Source organism: Saccopteryx leptura, chromosome 2, assembly GCF_036850995.1.
Source record: "Saccopteryx leptura isolate mSacLep1 chromosome 2, mSacLep1_pri_phased_curated, whole genome shotgun sequence".
Classification (NCBI taxonomy): Eukaryota; Metazoa; Chordata; class Mammalia; order Chiroptera; family Emballonuridae; genus Saccopteryx; species Saccopteryx leptura.
The window spans coordinates 135,832,296-135,855,875 of NC_089504.1; the positions used below are offsets into that span (position 1 = coordinate 135,832,296).

The following is a 23,580-nucleotide window of genomic DNA, read 5'->3' on the forward strand; positions in this document are numbered from 1 at the left end:
AACATCTGTTCCTTAGAAATGAGGACAGTCTCACTTTACTATCAAAAGGAGAGTAAAAACTATGCATTTTCATTAATGACTATAGGGACACTGGTGACCATCGGGAGCTCCAGAAGAGAAAGGGAGGATTTAAACTGCATACAGCCCGTTTGCTACCATTCCCAGAGCCCGGACAGTGCCTGGCACACGATTGACAATCAGTAAGAACACACTGAGGGACTGACTCTCATAGATTCCTCATCTTTTCATTCCAGCACAGATATCCTGCATATACAGGATGCTGATGGAGTTTGGCAAAGTGACTTAGGCTTCTCACGAACTGTCACAAGCTTGAAGGACAGGAAATGTTCCTCTGCTCTCTGTGCTGGTAATCTGAGAAGATACAACAGGCAAGCCATGACCTGGTCAGCAGTTCTAAACGCATTCCTCCTTCTGGAGGAATATGTTTATGTTAATAACTCTAAAATTGTATTAATATTTTTTCAGTGAGAAGACACAGAGACAGTGAGATTTATTTATTTATTTATTTATTTATTTTTCTTCTTTTCCAAGTGAGAGGAGGGGAAATAAAGAGACATATTCCCACATGTGCCCTGACCCAGATCCACCTGGCAACCCCCATCTGGGGTCAATACTCTGCCCCTGTGAGGCCATGCTTGCAACTGAGCTATTTTTGGTGCCTGAAGCAGAGGCTCCACAGAGCCATCCTCAGCACCTGGGGCTGACATAATCAAATCAATCGAGCCATGACTGTGGGAGGAGAAGACAGAGAGAAAGAGAAGGGGAGGAGGGGAGGAGAAACATATGGTCACTTTTTTTGTATGCCCTGACCAGGAATCAAACCCGGGACTTCCACATGCTCAGTTAATGCTCTACCACTGAGCCAACCAACCAGGGCTTGTTTTAATTTTTAAAATAATGAATTATTTTAATAAATTACATTAGGAGTTAACAATTTCTGGCCTTGCAAAGTTATAACATACAGAATGGTCTGTAGGGAGCCAAATGTCATATAGGAGTTTCTGGAGCCAGCAACCAAGCCATATGTAGGAATAGAAGCCAGAAAGAGAGGAAAACTCTGATGCAGCTCTGATCTGAAGGTGAAGAATTCTCCTTGACATTTTTCAGAATTACTTGCTTTGAGGGTCGTCGTGTCCACCTGGTCTTGATGATGTGTAAAGAGTGCCAGGAGACGGGAGACACTGGTTCATGCTTTGTTTTCCTCTCAGAGCACTTGGCATCCCCTGCCATGTTTTTTGTTATGTTTGGGAAGCACTTGGACTGTGGACAAAGCAGGAAAATTCCATTCTTTGGAGACCTATAAAACCTTCCTTTGTCCCACAAGGAATAAGCTCATTAAAGACGTTTCCTGCTCTAAAATTCTCCATCACATGTTGCAACATTGTGTCTGGAACCAAAATATCTTAACAGTTTTTTTTGTTGTTGTTTGTTTGTTTGTTTGTTAGCGAGCGAGAGAGAGAGATAGAGAGAGAGAGAGAGAAACAGGGACAGACAGACAGGAAGAGAGAGATTTGAAGCATCAACTCATAGTTGTGGCACTTCAGTTGTTCATTGATCACTTTCTCATATGTGCCTTGACTGGGGGGCTCCAACTGAGCCAGTGACCTCTCGCTCAAGCCAGTGACCTTGGGTGTCAAGCCAGCGACCATGCGGTCATATCTATGATCCTAGGCTCAAGCTGGTGACCCTGTGCTCAAGATGATGAACCCACACTCAAGCCAGATAAGCCTGCACTCAAGCCGGTGACATCAGGGTTTCAAACCTGAGTCCTCAGCATCCCAGGTCAATGCTCTATCCACTGCACCACCACCTGGTCAGGCAACAGTATGTTTTCATTTCTAGAAAATATGGTTGAGAAGTAACCTTATCTAAACTTAGTTTCCCTTCCATAATTTTTTGCCCAAAACCATGCTCACTTATGCCTAATAGTATAGTCGATTAGTATGGTGCCTACACATTTTCATAGATAAAGGAATTGGCAAACTTTATCATTGAGTGGAGTTGTATTTTCTGAAAACACTTGACTTGGCTTGATGTTTGATTGAGTTATAAATTGTCTTCTCTTATTTCCAAAAGAGGATATATAAAATGCATAAGACAGAACATTTTTAAAAACTGTCAAAAGCAAAAGTCAGAACCATTAAGAGGAAACATGTGGAACTAGTGACTATATTAATAGCTAATACTTACTGAGTATATACTATAGGTAACTTGTATTTTTAAGAGTTTTATATGTATTCGCTCATATAATTCTTATCACAGCACTACTAAGGGGGTACTTTTGTTTTCTCCATTTTACTCCAGCAAAGATTAATAATTTGCCTGATGTCACTCAGCTAATAAGGGATAGACTGGGGTTTGATTTCCACCAGTCTCTCTTAGATCCTGTTCCTAAACTAGGATGTTATACTGACTTCTAACACTTGACTCTAGTTTTTTTTTTTGAGCTTCAAGGCAAGCAAGGCAAGAATATTTGGTATTTTTCCCAAGGGCTAAATTCTTGAGAAAATGGTTAGATAGATTGTAAAATAGTATAACACTATGTGCCATGCCATGACAGATATGATCAATAATTAATATTTTGTACAAGGTCCAACTGTGTTTTTCAAAATAATAATCCTCACATTAACCTTCAATAAAGGGGTTTGAATAGTAGCTCAATGAATCTAGCAAATGTGATCTGAAATTCGGATATCCTAAAGTGAATAGTGTTCATAATTGGGTGTGGTTTCTGTCATTGATCCCTCTTTTAGTTATGTTTGTGGCAGTCTGCATTTTCTTGTGTATCTATTTACTTACCTTTGTATCCCTGGTCTCTTCTGATAGAGTGACAGCATGTAAGATACCCAAAATTATTTGTTGTATAAATTCATGAATGGCCTGACCAGGCAGTGATGCAGTGGGTAGAGTATCGGACTGGGACGCAGAGGACCCAGGTTCGAAACCCTAAGGTCGCTAGCTTGAGTGTGGGCTTATCTGGTTGAGCAAGGCTGACCAGCTTGAGACCAAGGCCACTAGCTTAATCAAGGGGTCACTTGGTTTGCTGAAGCCCCCCAGTCAAGGTACATATGAGAAAGCAATCAACGAACAAATAAGGAGCCACAACAAAGAACTGATGCTTCTCATCTCTCTCCCTTCCTGTCTATCTGTCCCTATCTCTCTCTCTCTCTCTCTCTCTCTCTCTCTCTCTCTGTCTCTGCACATGAATGAATGAATCTTCTACAGGCAAAGAGTTCTGCCCAAGAACATAGACTCAAGATCCTCACAGTATACATTATGACTATAAATGGTAACACATATATTATAACTATGAAAAGTCATTGTTGTGGAGGAGTTCCTGGCAGAGGGCTCTTGACTGGAGTTGAAGAGGCCGGGTGTGGACCCTTGGACTACTTGTTTATTTCTTCTTTATAAACCCTGATGTCAGGGCCAGTGTCTGAAGTTGTATTTTGCAAGATCCACACAAACCCCAACCAAGCAGAAAGCAGAGGATGTGCTGTAGCCAGGAAAGCCCGTGGACAAAGGGGGTCTGCTCTCACCAAGCCAGCCCTGCCTGCCGCAGAGCGCTCAGCCCCTGCTTCCAAGACAGTCTTTTTAACCTGCGGCTTAGAGACAGAACACTTCATGTTGCGTTTCCACAGCGCGGGTGACTGTTTGTCAGGAGCCCCAACATCAAAGCGCTGCTGCGGGCTGCCCAGCACCCTTCGCCCATGCTCGGGAAGCAGGGCCTTGCCTGGACCTCCGGAGCGCTGACTGCCGGGTGCCTGCGTGTCAGGGCTGCCGCCGCTGGGCTGCGACCTCGCGTGGTCCCCTTTCTCTGCCCTTTCTCGTTTGCGATGTTTCAGCCCTAGAGCAGCGTATGATGGGAAGGATGGCACTCCACCCACTGTCCGGCCAAGGAAGGGAACATGATACTAACTCCGAAGTGGCTAGGTGGGCCAGGGCCAGTTAGCTCAAGTCAAAGCGAAAGTTATTTGCTGCAGTAACGTCTCCAAATAAAATTTCAACTGAAATACTGATTGCATCATAATTTTGAAAAATTTGATAGCTGTTCTAAGCTTTGGTTTAACAGGTTATGGGGCCACTCCTAGCTGTATTATTTGCATTCTCATAATCCTGAATTCCTTTTATTTCCCCAGGCAGCACGCAACGCCACACCTCGGACTTTTGTTCTTTCTCTTCCTTTCTTTGGCTTGGAGCACTCTTACCACAGCCCTTCTCTGTCTTCGAGGCGCGCCTCAGGTGCCTCCTTCCTGAATTTTCCGTATCTTGCTGAGCACTCCTTCACTGTGTCCCCTTCGTTTCAGCACTTACCATGTTGCATACGACAATGTTTTAAAGTAGTCTGCATTAGACTACGAGCAATTCCTTGAGAACAGGAACCATGTTTTACGCGTCTCTTGCCCACACAGTTCCTGGCAAAATGTCTGGCATGTAGAGTGAGCGAAATAAATATTGATTGCGATGAACCGCGTTGCCCATGAGCCATGATGCGATCACTCCAGCTAGTGAGTTACCTCGAAGTTCTGCAAGCACCAGAGACATTTTAAAGGGGCTGTGCAGCTTTGAAATGTAATCTCTTGTTACCTCTCTTCCTTTTCAGGCACCTCTTTCTGGAGCCGTGAAGACAAAGGGAAGAATCATGTCCGTGATCGCAGCTTACTATAACGGCAAGGCCATTCTCGTCACTGGGGCCACAGGCTTCCTGGGCAAAGTGCTGATGGAGAAGCTGTTTCGCACCAGCCCCGACCTGAAAGTCATTTACATCCTTGTGAGGCCCAAGGCTGGCCAGACACTGCAGCAGAGGGTTGTCCAGATCTTGAACAGTAAGGTATGACTCATGGGAGGAGACATAAGGCAAGGTGACTCACTACAGTGTTTCCTTATACCCTCAAACCACAAGTGAGAGCCGGGATATCTGGGCAGATGGTGGAGGAGAGGGGACAAAACAATATAGCAGCCAGCTGCTCCCAGGAACCTGCCCTGTTTTTCCAATAGAGAAACAAGTGCTTTGGTTTCGTCCAGGGCAAGTGAGCAGATAATCTACAATATATTCTGGAAATCACTGAGTAAGCATCAAAATGTGGACTCTCCAGGCTTGAAACCTATCACAAGTTCATCTGAACTCCTCCCTAATTTTCTTTTAAATTTAAGATTGTCTTCCCTTACATTTTTTGATGTTCTATTTTAATATTATATTAAATTAAATTATATTCCAATATATGGAACAAATATGATTACTAAGTAACCATGTAGCAATACTTTTAGTTATTTAAACTCCACAAGGTGATATACCTTATATTTATTAGTTGTTGTAAACTTTATCTGTGGCAACTTGGTATTTCTATGATCCCTTTATATTTCTATTATCTCATAAGTTGTTCTAAAAGAAAAAACATTGAAAAGGAAATATTATCCATGTGGATGAGCATTTGGGTATCAAACCCTTTCATTATTTCAAATAAAGATTACACATATCGTCTCATGGATTAAATTTAATTATTTATTTTATTGATTTTAGAGAGAAAGGAAGGGTGAGGGGGAGAGAAAACAACATTGAGCTGTTCCTGTGTGTGTCCTGACCAGGGATCAAACCGGCAACCTCTGTGCTTCGAGACGATGCTCTAACCAACCGAGCTGTCCGACCAGGGATCATGGTTTAAATTTGAGGGCAGTACAGGCTTTGGTCTAAAACATACTATATGTTGGTGCAAATTCTGACTAATCATTTGTTATCACTTTACTTCTATGCTTTGGTTTGCAATATTTAAAATAGAAATGATAGCAACAACTTTCTAGGATTGCCATAAAAATTAAATGAAAAAAAAATGCAGATATCTGGTTTATAGTCCCTTTTGTAGTATAAAGGGTCACTTAGGATTAGCAAAAAGGAAAATTTAAATAAGGTATTGTTTTAATAAAGTCTTCTTTCTGGTGTGTAGGAATAGTAACATTCAATGTGCACCTGAGAGCACCACACGTTAGAGATGCCCAGTAACCCTCTTGCTCACATTTATGTGTTGACACCAGGATGAGATGTGGGTACAAACCCCCAAGAGCATCAGGAAAGCTGCTCCTCTGTCTCATGGCCGGACTCAGCCACAGTCAATCACAGCTGACATTTACTGGGTGCTTAGTATACTGCACACCCTATTCAGAGGGGTTTTCCTGACATACCTCATTGATTTTTGCAACAACCCTGTAAAGCAAGCTATTCATATCCTCATTTTATAGATAGCAAACCTGAGATCTGAAGTGTTAACTTAGCAAAAATAACCAGCGGGTCAATGGGAGAGCTGGACTGAGGAGCCCCCCAGTCTGGCTCCAGGGCCAACGCGCTAATTCCTACCTCAATGCTGCAGGTGCTGCCGGAATCATAACTACTAGTTCTTTTTCTTTTTCTTTTTCTTTTTCTTTTTCTTTTTTTTACAGAGACAAAGAGAGGGACAGACAGGGACAGACAGGAAGGGAGAGAGGTGAGAAACATCAATTCTTCATTGCAGCACCTTAGTTATTCATTGATTGCTTTCTCATATGTGCCTTGACCGTGGGGCCACAGCAGAGTGTGTGAACCCTTGCTCAAGCCAGGGGGACCTTGGGTTTCAAAGCAGCGATGTTTGAGCTCAATCCAGTAACCATAGGGTCATGTCTATGATCCCATGCTCAAGCCAGCGACCTTGGGATTTCGAAATTGTGTCCTCCACATCCCAGTCCAACAATGTTCTAGCCTCTGCATGATCAGGCATATCTACCAGTTCTTAAGAATAAGACCCAAAGGCTGATGTGGTGTACAATCGAAATCTAGAAAAAAGTCTCAGATCTCTCTTCAGGAAGCTTTTCCCAGTTATACAGTGTGTCCTTAAAGTCATGGTGTATTTTTGACCGGTCACAGGAAAGCAACAAAAGACGAGAGAAATGTGAAATCTGCACCAAATAAAAGGAAAACCCTCCTAGTTTCTGTAGGATGATGTGGCATCATGTGTGCATGCACAGATGATGACGTAACACCTTGTATACAGCAGAGCAGCCCGTGGCCATGCCAGTCGAGATGTGGATGGTACAGAGGAAAGTTCAGTGTGTTCTGTGGCTCGCTAAATTCAAATCCATGACCAAAGTGCAACATGAATATCAGCATGTTTATAAGGAAGCGCCACCACATAGGAATAACATTACTCTGTGGGATAAGCAGTTGAAGGAAACCGGCAGTTTGGTGGAGAAACCCCGTTCTGGTAGGCCATCAGTCAGTGACGAGTCTGTAGAGGCTATACGGGATAGCTACCTAAGGAGCCCTAAAAAAGCTGTGCGTGAGCCCACATCAACTGCACTGAATAGGTATGAAACTGGGAGAGTTTTCTTTTTATTTGGTGCAGATTTCACATTTCTATCATCTTTTGTTGCTTTCCTGTGACCGGTCAAAAGTGCACCATGACTGTACAGACACACTGTAGATCCCTAATGGACTTTCATCTCATGATAGCCAGGGCTCTTTAGTTTGATAGCTAGCTTATGGATTTCCAACCCACCTTCAGTAATGCAGTGTTCTTGAAAGTAGATTAAGAATACCAGGAATGAGAGGCTTGGATAATTTTCTTCAAAACATAGTAAATAAAAATATTACCAGTTTACCTTTGACTCCCATTAAGTCTTCAGGAAATATGCTCAACAGAACCTCTGTTCCATCCATCAGAATTCATGCATCTGCTGGGTCCCTTTCCTCTCACAGTCTAGATAGCTACCACCTCTCACCTCCTGTGTCCGTGCTTTCAGAGGGAGACAACCAAAAGGGAGACTCCTTGGAAAGAAGGACATTTTTAATCCATTGGTCACATAAAACAGGAGCACAAGAATCAGAAAAGAGGACTCACTTCATCCTACATGACTTAGTTTCTTATGCATTTTCAGAGCACGTAAAGGAATGAATCAATGGAGGGAAAGGTACCTGAATAGATGGCAGAGTCTTGAGGACTCTCCCTCAAAGATAATTAAAGTGGTACTGTCAGGAAACAATTAGAGACACACACAAATGCTATACACATCTATCTATTGTAGTATTATTCACAGTAGCAAACACTGGAACCAATCTGAATGTGCCACAGTAGAGAAATAATTAAATATACAATGATACGTACATATGTTCAAGTAGTATGCTGGCATAAAAACTTAATATTTTAGCCCTGGACGGTTGGCTCTGCGGTAGAGCATTGACCCGACGTGTGGATGTCCCAGGTTCGATTGCCAGCCAGGGCACACAGAAGCACCCATCTGCTTCTCCACCCTTCCTCCTCTCCTTTCTCTCTATCTCTCTCTTCCCCTTCCACAGCCAAGGCTCCATTGGAGCAAAGTTGGCCCCAGTGCTGAGGATGGCTCCATGGCCTTCGCCTCAGGCTCTAGAATAGCTCCAGCTGCAACAGAGCAATGGCCCAGATGGGCAGAGCATCGCCCCCTGGTGGGCATGCCGAGTGGATCCCGGTCAAAAAAAACCCTTAATGTTTTATAAAATATTACATGACATTAGAAAATGCTTGTAATATATTCAGTGCAAAAGAAAAATAGACTAAAACCATATTCAGTATAAACTCACCTAATTGTTCTAAATGCTGATGATGTCTTAGATTACTTTTATTTTCTGGCATTTCCAAATTTTTATATTACAGCTGTAATGAATGTGTTTACTTTTATGGTGAGAAAAAAAGCACCCTTTTCAAAGTGAAAAAATAAAAGCAATAATATTTTCCCAAAGCTTTCCAAATATAATTACAATGAACAGGTTTCACTTTTATAGTAAGGGGGGAAAAAACCAAGATGCTTTATAAAATAGTAAATAAGGCAGAAAAGCAATAAAGAATTTCCCAAATCATGTCATTAGCTACACATTTGGTTCATTTTTAGTTTTGACTTCATCAAAATTAAATAGTTTTACTTATTTTTATTAGAAATATAATTTCATATGTTCAATATTGTCTTCTTAAAATATTTTTGTTTCTTTCAAAATAATATCTGAGGTGCTTCTAGAGAAAATAAGCCAAGCTTGATGGGCTGTGATGTGAGCATGCTCACTACAGCCCCGTGCTTTCCAGCCTGCGAGTGCCCAGGGTTCCCACGCTGCCGCTCCGTCTCTCACTTACGAAAACTGTGCTCATTTAAATATGATCCAACCAGCTTTCCATCCTAACCAAAAACAGTTCCAGATGGAGAATTGATATTTTATTTATTTTGCTCTCTTGAATATGGCTTTGCTAAACAAGACATGGGTGCTCCCCAAGATAGCAGATAAGTAATGACAAATGAATCCTGCAGCTGTGAAATGCAAAGAAATATCAAGACTATTTTGAGGTTCTTTACTGCCTCAAAGATGTGAGTTCGTTTTTTTTTCCCCACCACAGTCATGTTCCATGTATGTCTGTTTAGTATCTTAAATTGACTGTATTCTACTCTGAATAACTCTCTAAGAAGACATCAGAAAGACAAACTCATACCCAAAACATAAACCCCAAATAACTGAAATTATGTTAAAAGTGACGTAGTTAATTAAGAGTGATTGTGAGGTCAGGATCCAGAAAATGTTTTATTGAGTGAATACCAAAAATGGTTGGGCTTTTCCTATTAAGCTATGGTCATCAGATTAGAGAAAGGTTACAGAGAAATTACGCTGGATTGAGAATGCATCATCTGAGAAAGGCAGGCACAATCCAGGTTTCCAGGGAGGGCCTATCCTGTAGGGTGTAACCAGAACATGGATTTATAAACAAAAGCAAATCTTGGCAGATTGCACTGGACAGTTAAAGTCAACCTCTCTGGAAAAATGTGAATTATTCAATAAGCCCTCAGTTGGCCATGAGATAAATCAACTTTGAAATACCCTAGAGAGCTTTCCTGAATGAATCATGCAGGGCCCCACACAGGGCACTCATTTCACAGAACTGATTGTGTTTAAGACAATAGAAGATAGTAAAATTTAATGAAATAGTTCATTGAATCCTCTTGTAAGACTATCACTATTTGGTAGTTTCTAGAAAACATTAGATAAATTAACATATCTAATAAACATTAGATATATTATCTAATAAACATTAGATAAATTAATCCCTAAGAAAAAATTAATGCATTTAAAATTAACTTTGAACTAAAAACATTAACTGAATCAAATAATATCTGCAAAGAAAGGCCAATAATCTGACCTTGTTGAGTATTGAGAAACACCCAGCTGAAAGGTTAATTTCATTTTATGTCAAGTTCCTTTTTAATTTGTAAAGATTCTTTGATAAGAAAAAAAAATTGTTTCATGCTTGGTCCAGGTTACCTTGTGTAAGAGCTGCTGGTCCCTACTTCCAAAAATGAATTTCTGATTGATACTTATGGTTCTGTTAAATCTCTATGTAAGGCTAAGGCAACTGGAAACAGAAGTTTATATTCTTAATCCCCAAAGTCAGTGTTTTTCCATTACTGTTTTATTTTTCCTAAGAAACTATCCCATAAAAAGCAAGAAGTTTCTATAAATTTGGGACAACTAGAGGGACTATAATCTTGCCAGGAATTTAAATTTCCCTTGACTAACAAATACACTTTTGAGAGAGAGTAACTGGTTTTCGTTTGGTAGTTATTCAGCTCACATTAGTTGAGCATGTTAAGCCTCTCCCCTATTGGCCATTCCCTTTTTGTCAAGAAAAGAGAGAGAGAGAGAGAGAGAGGAAGAAAGGAAGAAAGAAAGAAGAAAGAGAGAGCGAGAGGAAGGAAGGAAGGAAGGAAGGAAGGAAGGAAGGAAGGAAGGAAGGAAGGAAGGAAGCAGGGAGAGAGGAAGGAAGGAAGGAAGGAAGGAAGGAAGGAAGGAAGGAAGGAAGGAAGGAAGGAAGGAAGGAAGGAAGGAAGAAAGGGAGGAAGGGAGGAAGGAAGGAGTAAAGAAGAAAGAGAGAGAGAAAGAGAGAGAGAGAAAGAAAGAAAGAAAGAGAAAGAAAAAAAGAGAAAGAAAGAAAGAAAGAAAGAAAGAAAGAAAGAAAGAAAGAAAGAAAGAAAGAAAGAAAGAAAGAAAGAAAGAAAGAAAGAAAGAAAGAAAGAAAAAGAAATTGATTTAGTACTGGGGATATATATCCTAAACAGGTGACCTAAACAGGTCACAAAAACAGACATGATTTATTTTTGCAATTTCTTATATTCTTTTTCAATACTATTCACTAGTTAATTCAATCACTAGCATGATTTCACATATCCAACTTCTTTTTGAATTGTTTCCAAACACATCATCATTTTTATAAAGCTTCAAATTGCCTGTACTGATTTTACTCAAAAAGTCACCAAGTCACAAGATTCAGCATGGCTCTGGAATACATTCAGATTCACAGCTTGTGAAAATGGAGTATTGTGGAAGCAGAAAAGGAAGTGGTTCTGATATTAGGAACCTATTACGTGGCAGACACAGTGCTAGGCATTTGACTTTCATTACCCTATTTAATTCTCACAAAACTGTGGGATGCCTTATTGCTACCTCAACAGATTAATCCAGAAAGACTGACAAGGAATTGACCAAGCAGAATTTCGATTCAGTTCTTTCTTCTCTAAAAAATCCATACTTTCCCCACTCCATTGTATTACCTCCCATAGGATATTGCAGCATCTAACCAGGTGCTTAATTCTCCTAAAGAACCCTGGGAAACTGGCTTTTGGTGTGGGAACAAAGCATTAACAAGATGACAAACTGAACATTGTGTCGCCTCTAGCATTTATTATAATTATAGGTGCTTATGTAAAGTAAACTAAAATTATGTTAAATGCAAAACTGTTTTTTAACAATAGCAGAGAATCTCCTGGATCATTAGTTCTCTGAAATCAGATAATGAGATATAGTCCAGTGATTGGCATTTCAGATAAATCTGCAAACAAAGGCACTGAGACCCTAGGGGTGAGTAATTTGCCGCACCTAATGAATGGTAGAACTAGGATTTAAAACCTAGCCTTCCTGACTCCAAATGCCTGACTGATCTTTCCAACACATCATGGTCCTCACCTCCCCTGTGTATCAGACTTGACTAGAGAGCTTGTGTGAAGCACAGAAGCCCAAGCTTCAACCAGAACTGTGGAGTCAGGATCTCCACAATCAGGACACCTGGGTTATTGATTTGGTTTTTGTAAACAACTTCCCAGGCAGCCCTGCTATATGCCAAAGTTTGGTAACCACACCACCACACCACACTGTCTTATGGTCCTATAGAAATGGTCCTCACTGAGCAGTAAAAACGTCTAGGTTAATCCTTTGTGTCTTATGAGAGTTCTTAATGGACTAGTCAAATCTTAATATTTTGTACATTTTTTGAATCTTTATATTGAGTTTGATAGGATTTTTTCCTTATTTACATACATTTGTGTTTAATTGTTCTCAACTTAGATTATACCCTTTCTTAATAAGTCTTTCTTGTTTGAGAGCTAACTTGCACAATCAATTGGTTTGCTTTTACTTGGCACTCTAAAATTTCTCTGATCAATGTTACAGGTTTTCTTTTGCTTTAGGACATCAGATATTTCACAAAGATAGCCCTTTATTTAAGGGACCTAACCTTTTTTCTTCCACCAAATTAAAAGCATTAAGCAAATTTTAGTGGGTTATTGGGACTAAATAATATAGTTATATTTGAAGAGAGGGACTCAGTAAATTGAATAAAAATTAAAGACCCTCATGATTATAAAAGATTCAATTAGCTTCAAGGGTCCTCAGGAAATAGTGACTGAATTTCCTTGTGCATACCTTCAAAGTGAGGTGGTGTGGATTGCAGAAGTACAAGATCGGGACTTCTGAAACATTGTTTCAGAACATGGTTTCGGAATATTGTTTCAGAACATTGTTTCAGAACATGGTTTCAGAACATGGTTTCAGAACATGGTTTCAGAACATGGTTTCAGAACATGGTTTCAGAACGTTGTTCTGAACATTGTTTCAGAAGCCCAATATAAATGCCATGACGCCACCCCTTGCCCAATTCCTGCTTCTAATAAAAATGCAGTCTTAGTGTCTGGCTACAGACATCGATAAGTTGTACCCCAGGAGTTTAATTGATTCCAAAATAATTTCTCTTTTTTTCTTTTCTCGTGCTGCTGAGTATTCTTACTTAGGATTTGCAAAGTTTTTCTTTTGCCTTTGAGCTATAAGTAATCATTGCCTTAAATAAGATAGTCACTTGTGTTTGGAAACAAATTATGAAAGAGAAATACTTGCCTGTGTAAATGCCAAATCAAGAGAACACTCCTAAACTTGCCAAGGAAGTTGTATGGCTTTGTTATCAGTTTGAAATGCTTGGATCACCTCCCAGCTGTTATCTTTCAGTGACCACAGATATGTGCCCTGATCTTGCCAAGAACACGGTTTCATAAATGGAAAAGCAGCAGTCCCTCGGCTTGAGTTTTCCTAAATGGAGAATAGTTATTCAACTCTTTACCTTCTCAGTTTTATGCCATTAAATAAAGACTATGTGAGAAGGAATAAGATAAACTCTTATAGTCTGAAATAATTATATTAAGTTCTTCATTGGTGGGTATAGAATGATGAAATTATATTTTTCTTCACTTATTTTTATTCCATCTATTTTTTCTTACCTTGAAGTAATGTCTCATGATAGCGAAAGAAAGTTTCAGAAGCGCCCAAGCCTGTTGAGGATCCATTTGCATCATTTTACCTGTCTTTCTGTCTTGTCATTATTCGAGATGAGGGTCTGCTCTGAGCTGTTCCAGCTGTCATTGGCAATTACTACGGAGGATCCCAGGGAACAGACACTCCGTCTCTTCTTTTAACAGTAGTTACCTGCTATCTTTCATCCTACAGATACAAAAGAGCTGGGTACCAAATGATGTCAGGAACTGAACTCCCATTCACGATTCTATATATTAGCATTCTCGCAGTAATTACTTTTAATTTAATAAACAAAATTTGAGTTCCCTCAATGAACTGGGCACTGTCAAACAGACATGAACAAGAATCAAGGAATTTACAAACCAGACAGAGAAAATCCAAGCCCTGGCTTTGAAAATGGATGCGAATATTCAGAGTCAGAGTTTCTCCAAGTGTGATCCCAGGCTGTCAGACCTATCTGTGGAGCTTATTAAGACATGGACAAGAGTGTGGTGGTTACGGGGGGGGGGGGGGGGGGGGGGGGGGGGGGGGAGGGGGGGAGGCACAAAGAAAACCAGATAGAAGGTGACAGAGGACAATTTGACTTTGGGTGATGGGTATGCAACATAATTGGATGACAAGATAACCTGGAGATGTTTTCTTTGAACATATGTACCCTGATTTATTAATGTTACCCATAAAAATTTATATATATAAAAAAAGAAATGTTGGAATGTTCTGGCTTACATACCAAGTCCAGGTCTCTGAGGGTGGAGTAGAGAAATCATTTTGACCAGTCCCTAGATTATTCTATGCCTACAGTTTGAAAAGCACTGACATCCTGTAACTGCCCTGGGCAGTTATAAAGGGAAATGGCATTTGTTCATCAGTAATTATCTATGCTAACATTCCAACTAGAGACGTTCTCATCTGGAGATCATTTCAAATCAACAAGAGAACTTGATGTGAAATGCAATCTACTGATTATGACCTAGTAATTTCTAATGTGTGTGTGTGTGTGTGTATGTTCTGAGGTTGACATAGGCTTGGAGATGCAAACAACTCAGGATAAATTGAGTCTATGCCCTTTATTGGTAATGAAAGCTTGGGCAAAAACCTAAATTCTCTATGGCTCGGCTATCTAAAGTTTTAAATAAAAATATACTGCTCACAAAAATTAGAGGATATTTCAAAATTAATATGAAGTGATAAAATATCCCCTAATTTTTGTGAGCAATATAACAACACCCACCTCACAGTAGTTTGCTCAATTAATTGATTTTTAATAAATATATACCCCCTCCTTCATTTCTCTCAACCTCCAGCCCCCGTCTGGCAACAATCACCAATCTTTTTTTTGCACTATGATTTTTTTTTTTTTTTTTTTTCATTTTTCTGAAGCTGGAAACAGGGAGAGACAGTCAGACAGACTCCCGCATGCACCCGACCGGGATCCACCCGGCACGCCCACCAGGGGCGATGCTCTGCCCACCAGGGGGCGATGCTCTGCCCATCCTGGGCGTCGCCATGTTGCGACCAGAGCCACTCTAGCGCCTGAGGCAGAGGCCACAGAGCCATCCCCAGCGCCCGGGCCATCTTTGCTCCAATGGAGCCTTGGCTGCGGGAGGGGAAGAGAGAGACAGAGAGGAAAGCGCGGCAGAGGGGTGGAGAAGCAAATGGGCGCTTCTCCTGTGTGCCCTGGCCGGGAATCGAACCCGAGTCCTCCGCATGCTAGGCCGACGCTCTACTGCTGAGCCAACCGGCCAGGGCTGCACTATGATTTTGTCTGATTTATTTTACTAGCATAATGTCTTCGAGGTCCACCCATGGAATCACAAATGGCAAATTTTTCCTTTTTCTTTCTTTCTTTTTTTTTTTTGTAGAATAATATTCTTTTATGTATACTCAGTTTCTTTCTCCCAGTCATCCATCAGTTGACACCTAGGTGGTTGCCATTCTGTGGCTATTGTAAATAATACTGCTATGAACATGGCACTGCATATGTCTTTATGAGTTAGTGCTTTTGTTTTCCTCAGCTAAATACCCAGAAGTGAAATTGCTGGCTTACATGGTAGTTTTGTTTTTAATTTTTTGAGGGATGTCCATACTATTTTCCATAGTGGCTGCACCAATTTACACTCACACTAACAGTTTACAAGGATTCCCTTTTCTATATATCCTTGTCAACACTTTTTATCTTTTGCCTTTTTGATGATAGCCATCCTAGCAGGTGTGAGGTGATATCTCATTGTGGTTTTAATTTGCAGTTCCCTGATGATTAATTATACTGAACATCTTTTATGTGCTTGTTGACTATCTATATGTCATCTCTGGAAAAATGTCTATTCATATCTTCTGCCTAATTTTTAGTTGATTTTTTCTTTATATAGGTATTTTGGATATTAACCTCTTTTCAGATTATGATTGCAAATATTTTCTCCCATGCAGTAGGTTGCCTTTTTATTTTTGCTGCTGGTTCCTTTTGCTGTGCAGAAGCTTTCTATTATGATATAGTCCCACTTCTTTATTTTTTTCCTTTGTTACTTTTGTTTTTGATTTTTAAAAGTAATTTCCAAGACCTATGTCAAGGAGATTATGACCAATGTGTTCTTCTAAGAGTTTTAGGATTTGAAGTATTATTTTCAAGTCTTTAATACATTTTGAGCTAATTTTGGAGTTAGGTGTCAGATAGTGTTTCTGTTTCATTCTTTTGCATGTAACTGTCCAATTTTCCCAACACCACTTTTTAAAGAGACTGTCTTTTGCCTTTTGTATATTCTTGGCACCTTAGTTGTAAATTAATTGACCATATATGAATGGATTTATTTCTGAGCTCTCTATTCTGTTCTATTGATCTATGTGTCTGTCTTTATGCTAATACTACAGCTTTATGATATAGTTTGAAATCAGGGAGTGTGAGGCGTCCAGCTTTGTTCTTCTTTCTTGAGGTTGCTTTGGCCATTCAGGTTTTTTGTTTTTTGTTTTTAGTGTGTATGTGTGTGTAGTTCTATACAAATTTTAAGATTATTTGTTCTATTTCTTTGGAAAAATTACATTGGAATTTTGATAGGAATTTTATTGTATCTACAGATTGCTTTAAATAGCATGGACATTTAACAACATTGATTCTTCCAATCCATGGAATACTATTTCACTTATTTGTGTCTTCTTCAGTTTCTTTCGTGGGGCCCAGGAAAATACATTTTTTATATGCATACTAATGATTCCCATGCAGTTTGACTGGTGGATAACACACCTTGAAAAGCACTGACCTGTTGGACGGTGGTTGGCTATATCTAGCACTCTCTTTAGGATGTGGCAGTATTTATTTTATTTTATTTTTTTGTATTTTTTCTGAAGTTGGAAACGGGAAGGCAGTCAGACTCCTGCATGCGCCCGACCGGGATCCACCCGGCATGCCTACCAGGGGGTGATGCTCTGCCCATCTGGGGCGTCGCTCTGTTGCAACCAGAGACATTCTAGCACCTGAGGCAGAGGCCACAGAGCCATCCTCAGCGCCCGGGCCAACTTTCCTCCAATGGAGCCTTGGCTGCAGGAGAGGAAGAGAGAGACAGAGAGGAAGAGAGGAGGAGGGGTGGAGAAGCAGATGGGCACTTCTCCTGTGTGCCCTGGCCGGGAATCGAACCCGGGACTCCTGCATGCCAGGCTGACGCTCTACCACTGAGCCTACCGGCCAGGGCCAGGATGTGGCAGTATTTAAAGAGTGTTGTTTTGTTAGAAATTATAGCAGTATGATGAGATACAGACATGACAAGTCATATGATGCAACCAACTCATTGATTTATTTTGACTCACCATAATCATCTATTATTTTGATCACAAACCTTAGATGTTTTAAATTTGACTATGTTCATTCAAATATGTCCTCTCATTTGAAATCATAAACCAATAAACAGAACATAAATTGAGACATTATTTCCTGAAATAGTAATTATCTCCTATAATAGTAATGCGGTGCTGTTCAATGCTGCACTGGTTACCTGAATGTACAGTGTGGTATGAGTGTATCTCTGCCTTTTAAACTCACAAAAAGCAAAGGGAAAATAAAGTCTATGTACAGTAGCTAACATCATCTGTGAGAAACTCCATTTCTAGAAAGGTGAACACTGAAGTCATCTTCCACTTTTTGCTGTCAAGTAGTCAAAAGTCATCACAGATCAAAGTCAAAGACTCCACAGAACCTTAAATAAAATTTTTATGAATAAACTCTATTATGCAGATTTTTAAAAAGCCTCTCCAAATTTACTTATTTATTTTTTTTTTTTTTTTTTTTTTTTTTTTTATATAATTTTATTTTTTTTTAATGGGGTGACATCAATAAATCAGGATACATATATTCAAAGATAACAAGTCCAGGTTATCTTGTCGTTCAATTATGTTGCATACCCACCACCCAAAGTCAGATTGTCCTCTGTCACCTTCTATCTTGTTTTCTTTGTGCCCCTCCCTACCCCCTATCCCTCTCCCATTCCCCCCTCCCCCCCGTAACCACCACACTCTTATAAATGTCTCTTAGTTTCACTATTATGTCCCACCTACGTATGGAATAATGCAGTTCCTGTTTTTTTCTGATTTACTTATTTCGCTTCGTATCATGTTATCAAGATCCCACCATTTTGCTGTAAATGTTCCGATGTCATCATTTCTTATGGCTGAGTAGTATTCCATAGTGTATATGTGCCACATCTTCTTTATCCAGTCATCCACTGATGGGCTTTTTGGTTGTTTCCATGTCCTGGCCACTGTGAACAATGCTGCAATAAACATGGGGCTGCATGTGTCTTTACGTATCAATGTTTCTGAGTTTTTGGGATATATACCCAGTAGAGGGATTGCTGGGTCATAAGGTAGTTCTATTTTCAGTTTTTTGAGGAACCACCATACTTTCTTCCATAATGGTTGTACTACTTTACATTCCCACCAACAGTGAATGAGGGTTCCTTTTTCTCCACAGCCTCTCCAACATTTGCTGTTACCTGACTTGCTAATAACAGCTAATCGAACAGGTGTGAGGTGGTATCTCATTGCCGTTTTGATTTGCATTTCTCTAATAGCTAAAGAAGATGAGCATCTTTTCATATATCTGTTGGCCATTTGTATTTCTTCCTGGGAGAAGTGTCTATTCATATCCTCTTCCCATTTTTTTATTGGATTGTTTGTTTGTTTGTTGTTGAGTTTTATGAGTTCTTTGTATATTTTGGATATTAGGCCCTTATCTGAGCTGTCGTTTGAAAAAATCATTTCCCATTTAGTTGGCTTTCTGTTTATTTTGTTATCAGTTTCTCTTGCTGAGCAAAAACTTCTTAGTCTGATGTAGTCCCATTCATTAATTTTTGCCTTCACTTCTCTTGCCATTGGAGTCAAATTCATAAAATGCTCTTTAAAACCCAGGTCCCTGAGTTGAGTACCTATGTCTTCTTCTATGTACTTAATTGTTTCAGGTCTTATGTTTAGATCTTTGATCCATTTTGAGTTAATTTTTGTACAGGGGGAGAGACTGTAGTCCAGTTTCATTCTTTTGCATGTGGCTTTCCAGTTTTCCCAGCACCATTTATTGAAGAGGCTTTCTTTTCTCCATTGTGTGTTGTTGGCCCCTTTATCAAAAATTATTTGACTATATATATGTGGTTTTATTTCTGGACTTTCTATTCTGTTCCATTGGTCTGAGTGTCTATTTTTCTGCCAATACCATGCTGTTTTGATTGTCGTGGCCCTATAATAGAGTTTGAAGTCAGGTATTGAAATGCCCCCAGCTTCATTCTTTTTCTTTAGGATTGCTTTGGCTATTCGGGGTTTTTTATAGTTCCATATAAATCTGATGATTTTTTGCTCTATTTCTTTAAAAAATGTCATTGGAAGTTTGATGGGAATTGCATTAAATTTGTATATTGCTTTGGGTAATATAGCCATCTTGATTATATTTATTCTTCCTAGCCAAGAACAAGGTATATTCTTCCATCTCATTATATCTTTTTCGATTTCCCTTAACAATGGTTTATAGTTTTCATTATATAAGTCCTTTACATCCTTTGTTATGTTTATTCCTAAGTATTTTATTTTTTTTGTTGCAATCGTGAAGGGGATTATTCTTTTGAGTTCCTTCTCAGTTGTTTCATTGTTGGCATATAGAAAGGCTATTGACTTCTGTATGTTAATTTTGTATCCTGCGACCTTACTGTATTGGCTTATTGTTTCTAGTAGTCTTTTTGTGGATTCTTTGGGGTTTTCGATGTATAGGATCATATCATCTGCAAAAAGTGATACCTTTACTTCTTCTTTTCCGATATGGATGCCTTTTATTTCTTTGTCTTGTCTGATTGCTCTGGCTAGAACCTCTAGTACCACATTAAATAAGAGTGGAGAGAGTGGACAACCCTGTCTTGTTCCTGATTTAAGGGGGAAAGCCTTCAGTTTAGTGCCATTTAATATGATGTTAGCTGATGGTTTATCATATATGGCCTTTATCATGTTGAGATATTTTCCTTCTATACCCATTTTGTTGAGAGTCTTAAACATAAAATTGTGTTGTATTTTATCGAAAGCCTTTTCTGCGTCTATTGATAAGATCATGTGGTTTTTGTTCTTTGTTTTGTTGATATGGTGTATTACATTAACCGTTTTACGTATGTTGAACCATCCTTGAGATTCTGGGATGAATCCCACTTGATCATGATGTATTATTTTTTTAATATGTTGTTGTATTCGATTTGCTAGTATTTTGTTTAGTATTTTAGCATCTGTATTCATTAGAGATATTGGTCTGTAGTTTTCTTTTTTTGTGCCATCCTTGCCTGTTTTTGGTATGAGGGTTATGTTGGCTTCGTAAAATGTGTTTGGAAGTATTGCTTCTTCTTCAATTTTTTGGAAGACTTTGAGTAGAATAGGAACCAAGTCTTCTTTGAATGTTTGATAAAATTCGCTGGTATAGCCGTCAGGGCCTGGACTTTTATTTTTGGGGAGGTTTTTAATGGTTTTTTCTATTTCTTCTCTACTGATAGGTCTGTTTAGGCTTTCTGCTTCTTCTTGACTCAGTCTAGGAAGGTTGTATTGTTCTAGGAATTTATCCATTTCTTCTAGGTTGTTGAATTTAGTGGCATAAAGTTTTTCATAGTATTCTACAATAATTCTTTGTATATCTACGGTGTCCGTGGTGATTTCTCCTCTTTCATTTTGGATTTTGTTTATATGAGTTCTTTCTCTTTTTTCCTTGGTAAGTCTTGCCAAGGGTTTGTCAATTTTGTTGATCTTTTCAAAGAACCAGCTCCTTGTTCTATTAATTTTTTCTATAGTTTTTCTGTTCTCTAATTCATTTATTTCTGCTCTGATTTTTATTATCTCCTTTCTTCGGCTGGTTTTGGGTTGTCTTTGTTCTTCTTTTTCTAGTTCCTTAAGGTGGGAAGTTAAGTGGTTCACTTGGGCTCTCTCTTGTTTGTTCATATATGCCTGAAGTGATATGAACTTCCCTCTTATCACTGCTTTTGCTGCATCCCATAGATTCTGATATGTCGTATTGTCATTTTCATTAGTCTGTATATATCTTTTGATCTCTGCACTTATTTCTTCTTTGACCCATTCATTTTTTAAAAGTATGTTGTTTAGTTTCCACATTTTTGTGGGATTTTTTTCCTCTTTTTTGCAGTTGAATTCTAGTTTCAAGGCTTTATGATCAGAAAATATGCTTGGTACAACTTCAATTTTTCTGAATTTGCTGATGTTGTTTTTGTGGCCCAACATATGGTCAATTCTTGAGAATGATCCATGTACACTGGAGAAAAATGTATACTCAGTCACTTTGGGATGAAATGTCCTGTAGATGTCTATCATATCCAGATGCTCTAGTGTTTTGTTTAAGGCCACTATGTCTTTGTTGATTCTCTGTTTGGATGACCGATCTAGAGCCGTCAGCGGTGTATTGAGGTCTCCAAGTATGATTGTATTTTTGTCAGTTTTTGTTTTAAGATCAATAAGTAGCTGTCTTATATATTTTGGTGCTCCTTGGTTTGGTGCATATATATTAAGAATTGTTATGTCTTCTTGATTCAGTGTCCCCTTAGCCATTATGAAATGGCCATTTTTGTCTCTGAGTACTTTTCCTGTCTTGTAGTCAGCATTATCCGATATGAGTATTGCTACACCTGCTTTTTTTTGGATGTTATTTGCTTGGAGTATTGTTTTCCAGCCTTTCACTTTGAATTTGTTTTTATCCTTGTTACTTAGATGAGTTTCCTGTAGGCAGCATACAGTTGGATTTTCTTTTTTAATCCATTCTGCTACTCTGTGCCTTTTTATTGGTGAGTTTAATCCATTTACATTTAGTGTAATTATTGATACTTGTGAGTTCCCTATTGCCATTTTATATTTTGCTTTCTGTTAGTTTTGTGTCTTGTTTGATCCTTCTCTTTTGTTTTTCTATCTTTTGTTTTTATTTGGTTGTATTCCATACATCTTTCCACTGTTGCTATCTTTTTTATCTCATGTGCTTCTGTGGTGGTTTTTTCAATGGTGGTTACCTTTGAGTAATGAAAAGGGTCCCTACCCTGTTCATTGTAGCGAACTATTTTGTGAGTACTTTTGCAGTCCATCATCCTTTGCTACTGTTAATCTCCATCTTCTCCCCCTCTTTCTTTTTGTTGTTGTCACAGTTTAAATTTGGTTTTATTGTGTTCTTCTTGGAGCTTTTACTTGTGGCTCTGTTTTTTTTTGTTCTTTGTATCTGATTGGAGAACCCCCTTTAGTAATTCCTGGAGTGGGGGTTTTCTGATGATAAATTCCCTCATCTTTTCTGTATCTGTGAATGTTTTTATTTCTCCTTCATATTTGAAGGATAGCTTTGATGGGTATAGTATTCGTGGCTGAAAGTTCCTCTCTTTCAGGACTTTAAATATTGGGGTCCACTCTCTTCTAGCTTGTAGAGTTTCTGCTGAGAAATCTGATGATAATCTAATGGGCCTTCCTTTATATGTTGTATTCTTCTTTTCCCTGGCTGCCTTGAGAATTTTTTCTTTGCTGTTGGTTTGTGTCAATTTCATTATGATATGCCTTGGAGTAGGTTTGTTGGGGTTAAGAAAACTTGGAGTTCTGTTTGCTTCTTGAACTTGAGGCTTTAGTTCTTTCCACAGGCTTGGGAAGTTCTCATCTATTATTTGTTTGAGTATGTTCTCTATTCCATTTTCTCTCTCTTCTCCCTCTGATATACCTATTATTCTTATGTTATTCTTTTTGATGGAGTCAGATAATTCTTGTAGGGCTATCTCATTTTTTTTAATTTTTGAGTCTCTTTCTTCTTCTCTCTGTTGTGCCTCAAGTTGCTTGTCTTCTATTTCACTAATCCTCTCTTCTATCTGACCTGTTCTATTAGCTAAGCTTGTTACTTCGTTTTTCAGCTCGTGAATTGAGTTTTTCATCTCTGTTTGATTTGTTTTTATAGTTTCAATTTCCTTGGACATATATTCTTTGTGTTCATTGAGTTGTTTTCTGAGCTCCCTAAATTGCCTTTCTGTGTTTTCTTGTATATCTCGGAGGATTTTTAGGATTTCTATCTTGAATTCTCTGTCATTTAGCTCCAAGGTTTCCAATATATTAAATTTTTTCTCCATAGATTTTTCCTCATCTAGCTGTGTTACCTCTCTTTCTTTTGTATCCATGATATTCGATTTTCTCTTCCTTAATGGCATCTGAGGGTGGTTTTGTTGATAGTATTAATGAGATTTAATAAAGAATAAAAAGTTTAAAAAAATAATAAAAAAAAATCGAAGAGTTGTTTTTTTTAAAAAAAAATTAATAATGAAATAAAGAAAAATAAAATAAAATAAAAATTAAAAAAAAATAAAAAAAAATTAAAAAAAAAGGAAATTATTCCCCCCCTCCTTTTTTCCTCTCCTCTCTTCTCCCCTCTTTCTTGAGAAAATCTTGTGGTGGACTGTGAATTATAACAAATAAGGCCTGTG

General features: G+C 38.8%; 1 protein-coding gene across 3 annotated transcripts in view; it reads left to right on the forward strand.

The window, feature by feature from the left end:
- Nucleotides 1-23,580, forward strand: part of FAR2 (fatty acyl-CoA reductase 2) — a 142,714-nt gene that overhangs the window by 78,655 nt on the left and 40,479 nt on the right. For all 3 annotated transcript variants that reach the window (XM_066368877.1, XM_066368878.1, XM_066368879.1), the window contains one exon: nt 4,625-4,852. In XM_066368877.1, the coding sequence (XP_066224974.1) occupies nt 4,664-4,852 (189 nt within the window). In that variant the 5' untranslated portion in view covers nt 4,625-4,663. The remainder of the gene's footprint in view (nt 1-4,624; nt 4,853-23,580) is intronic.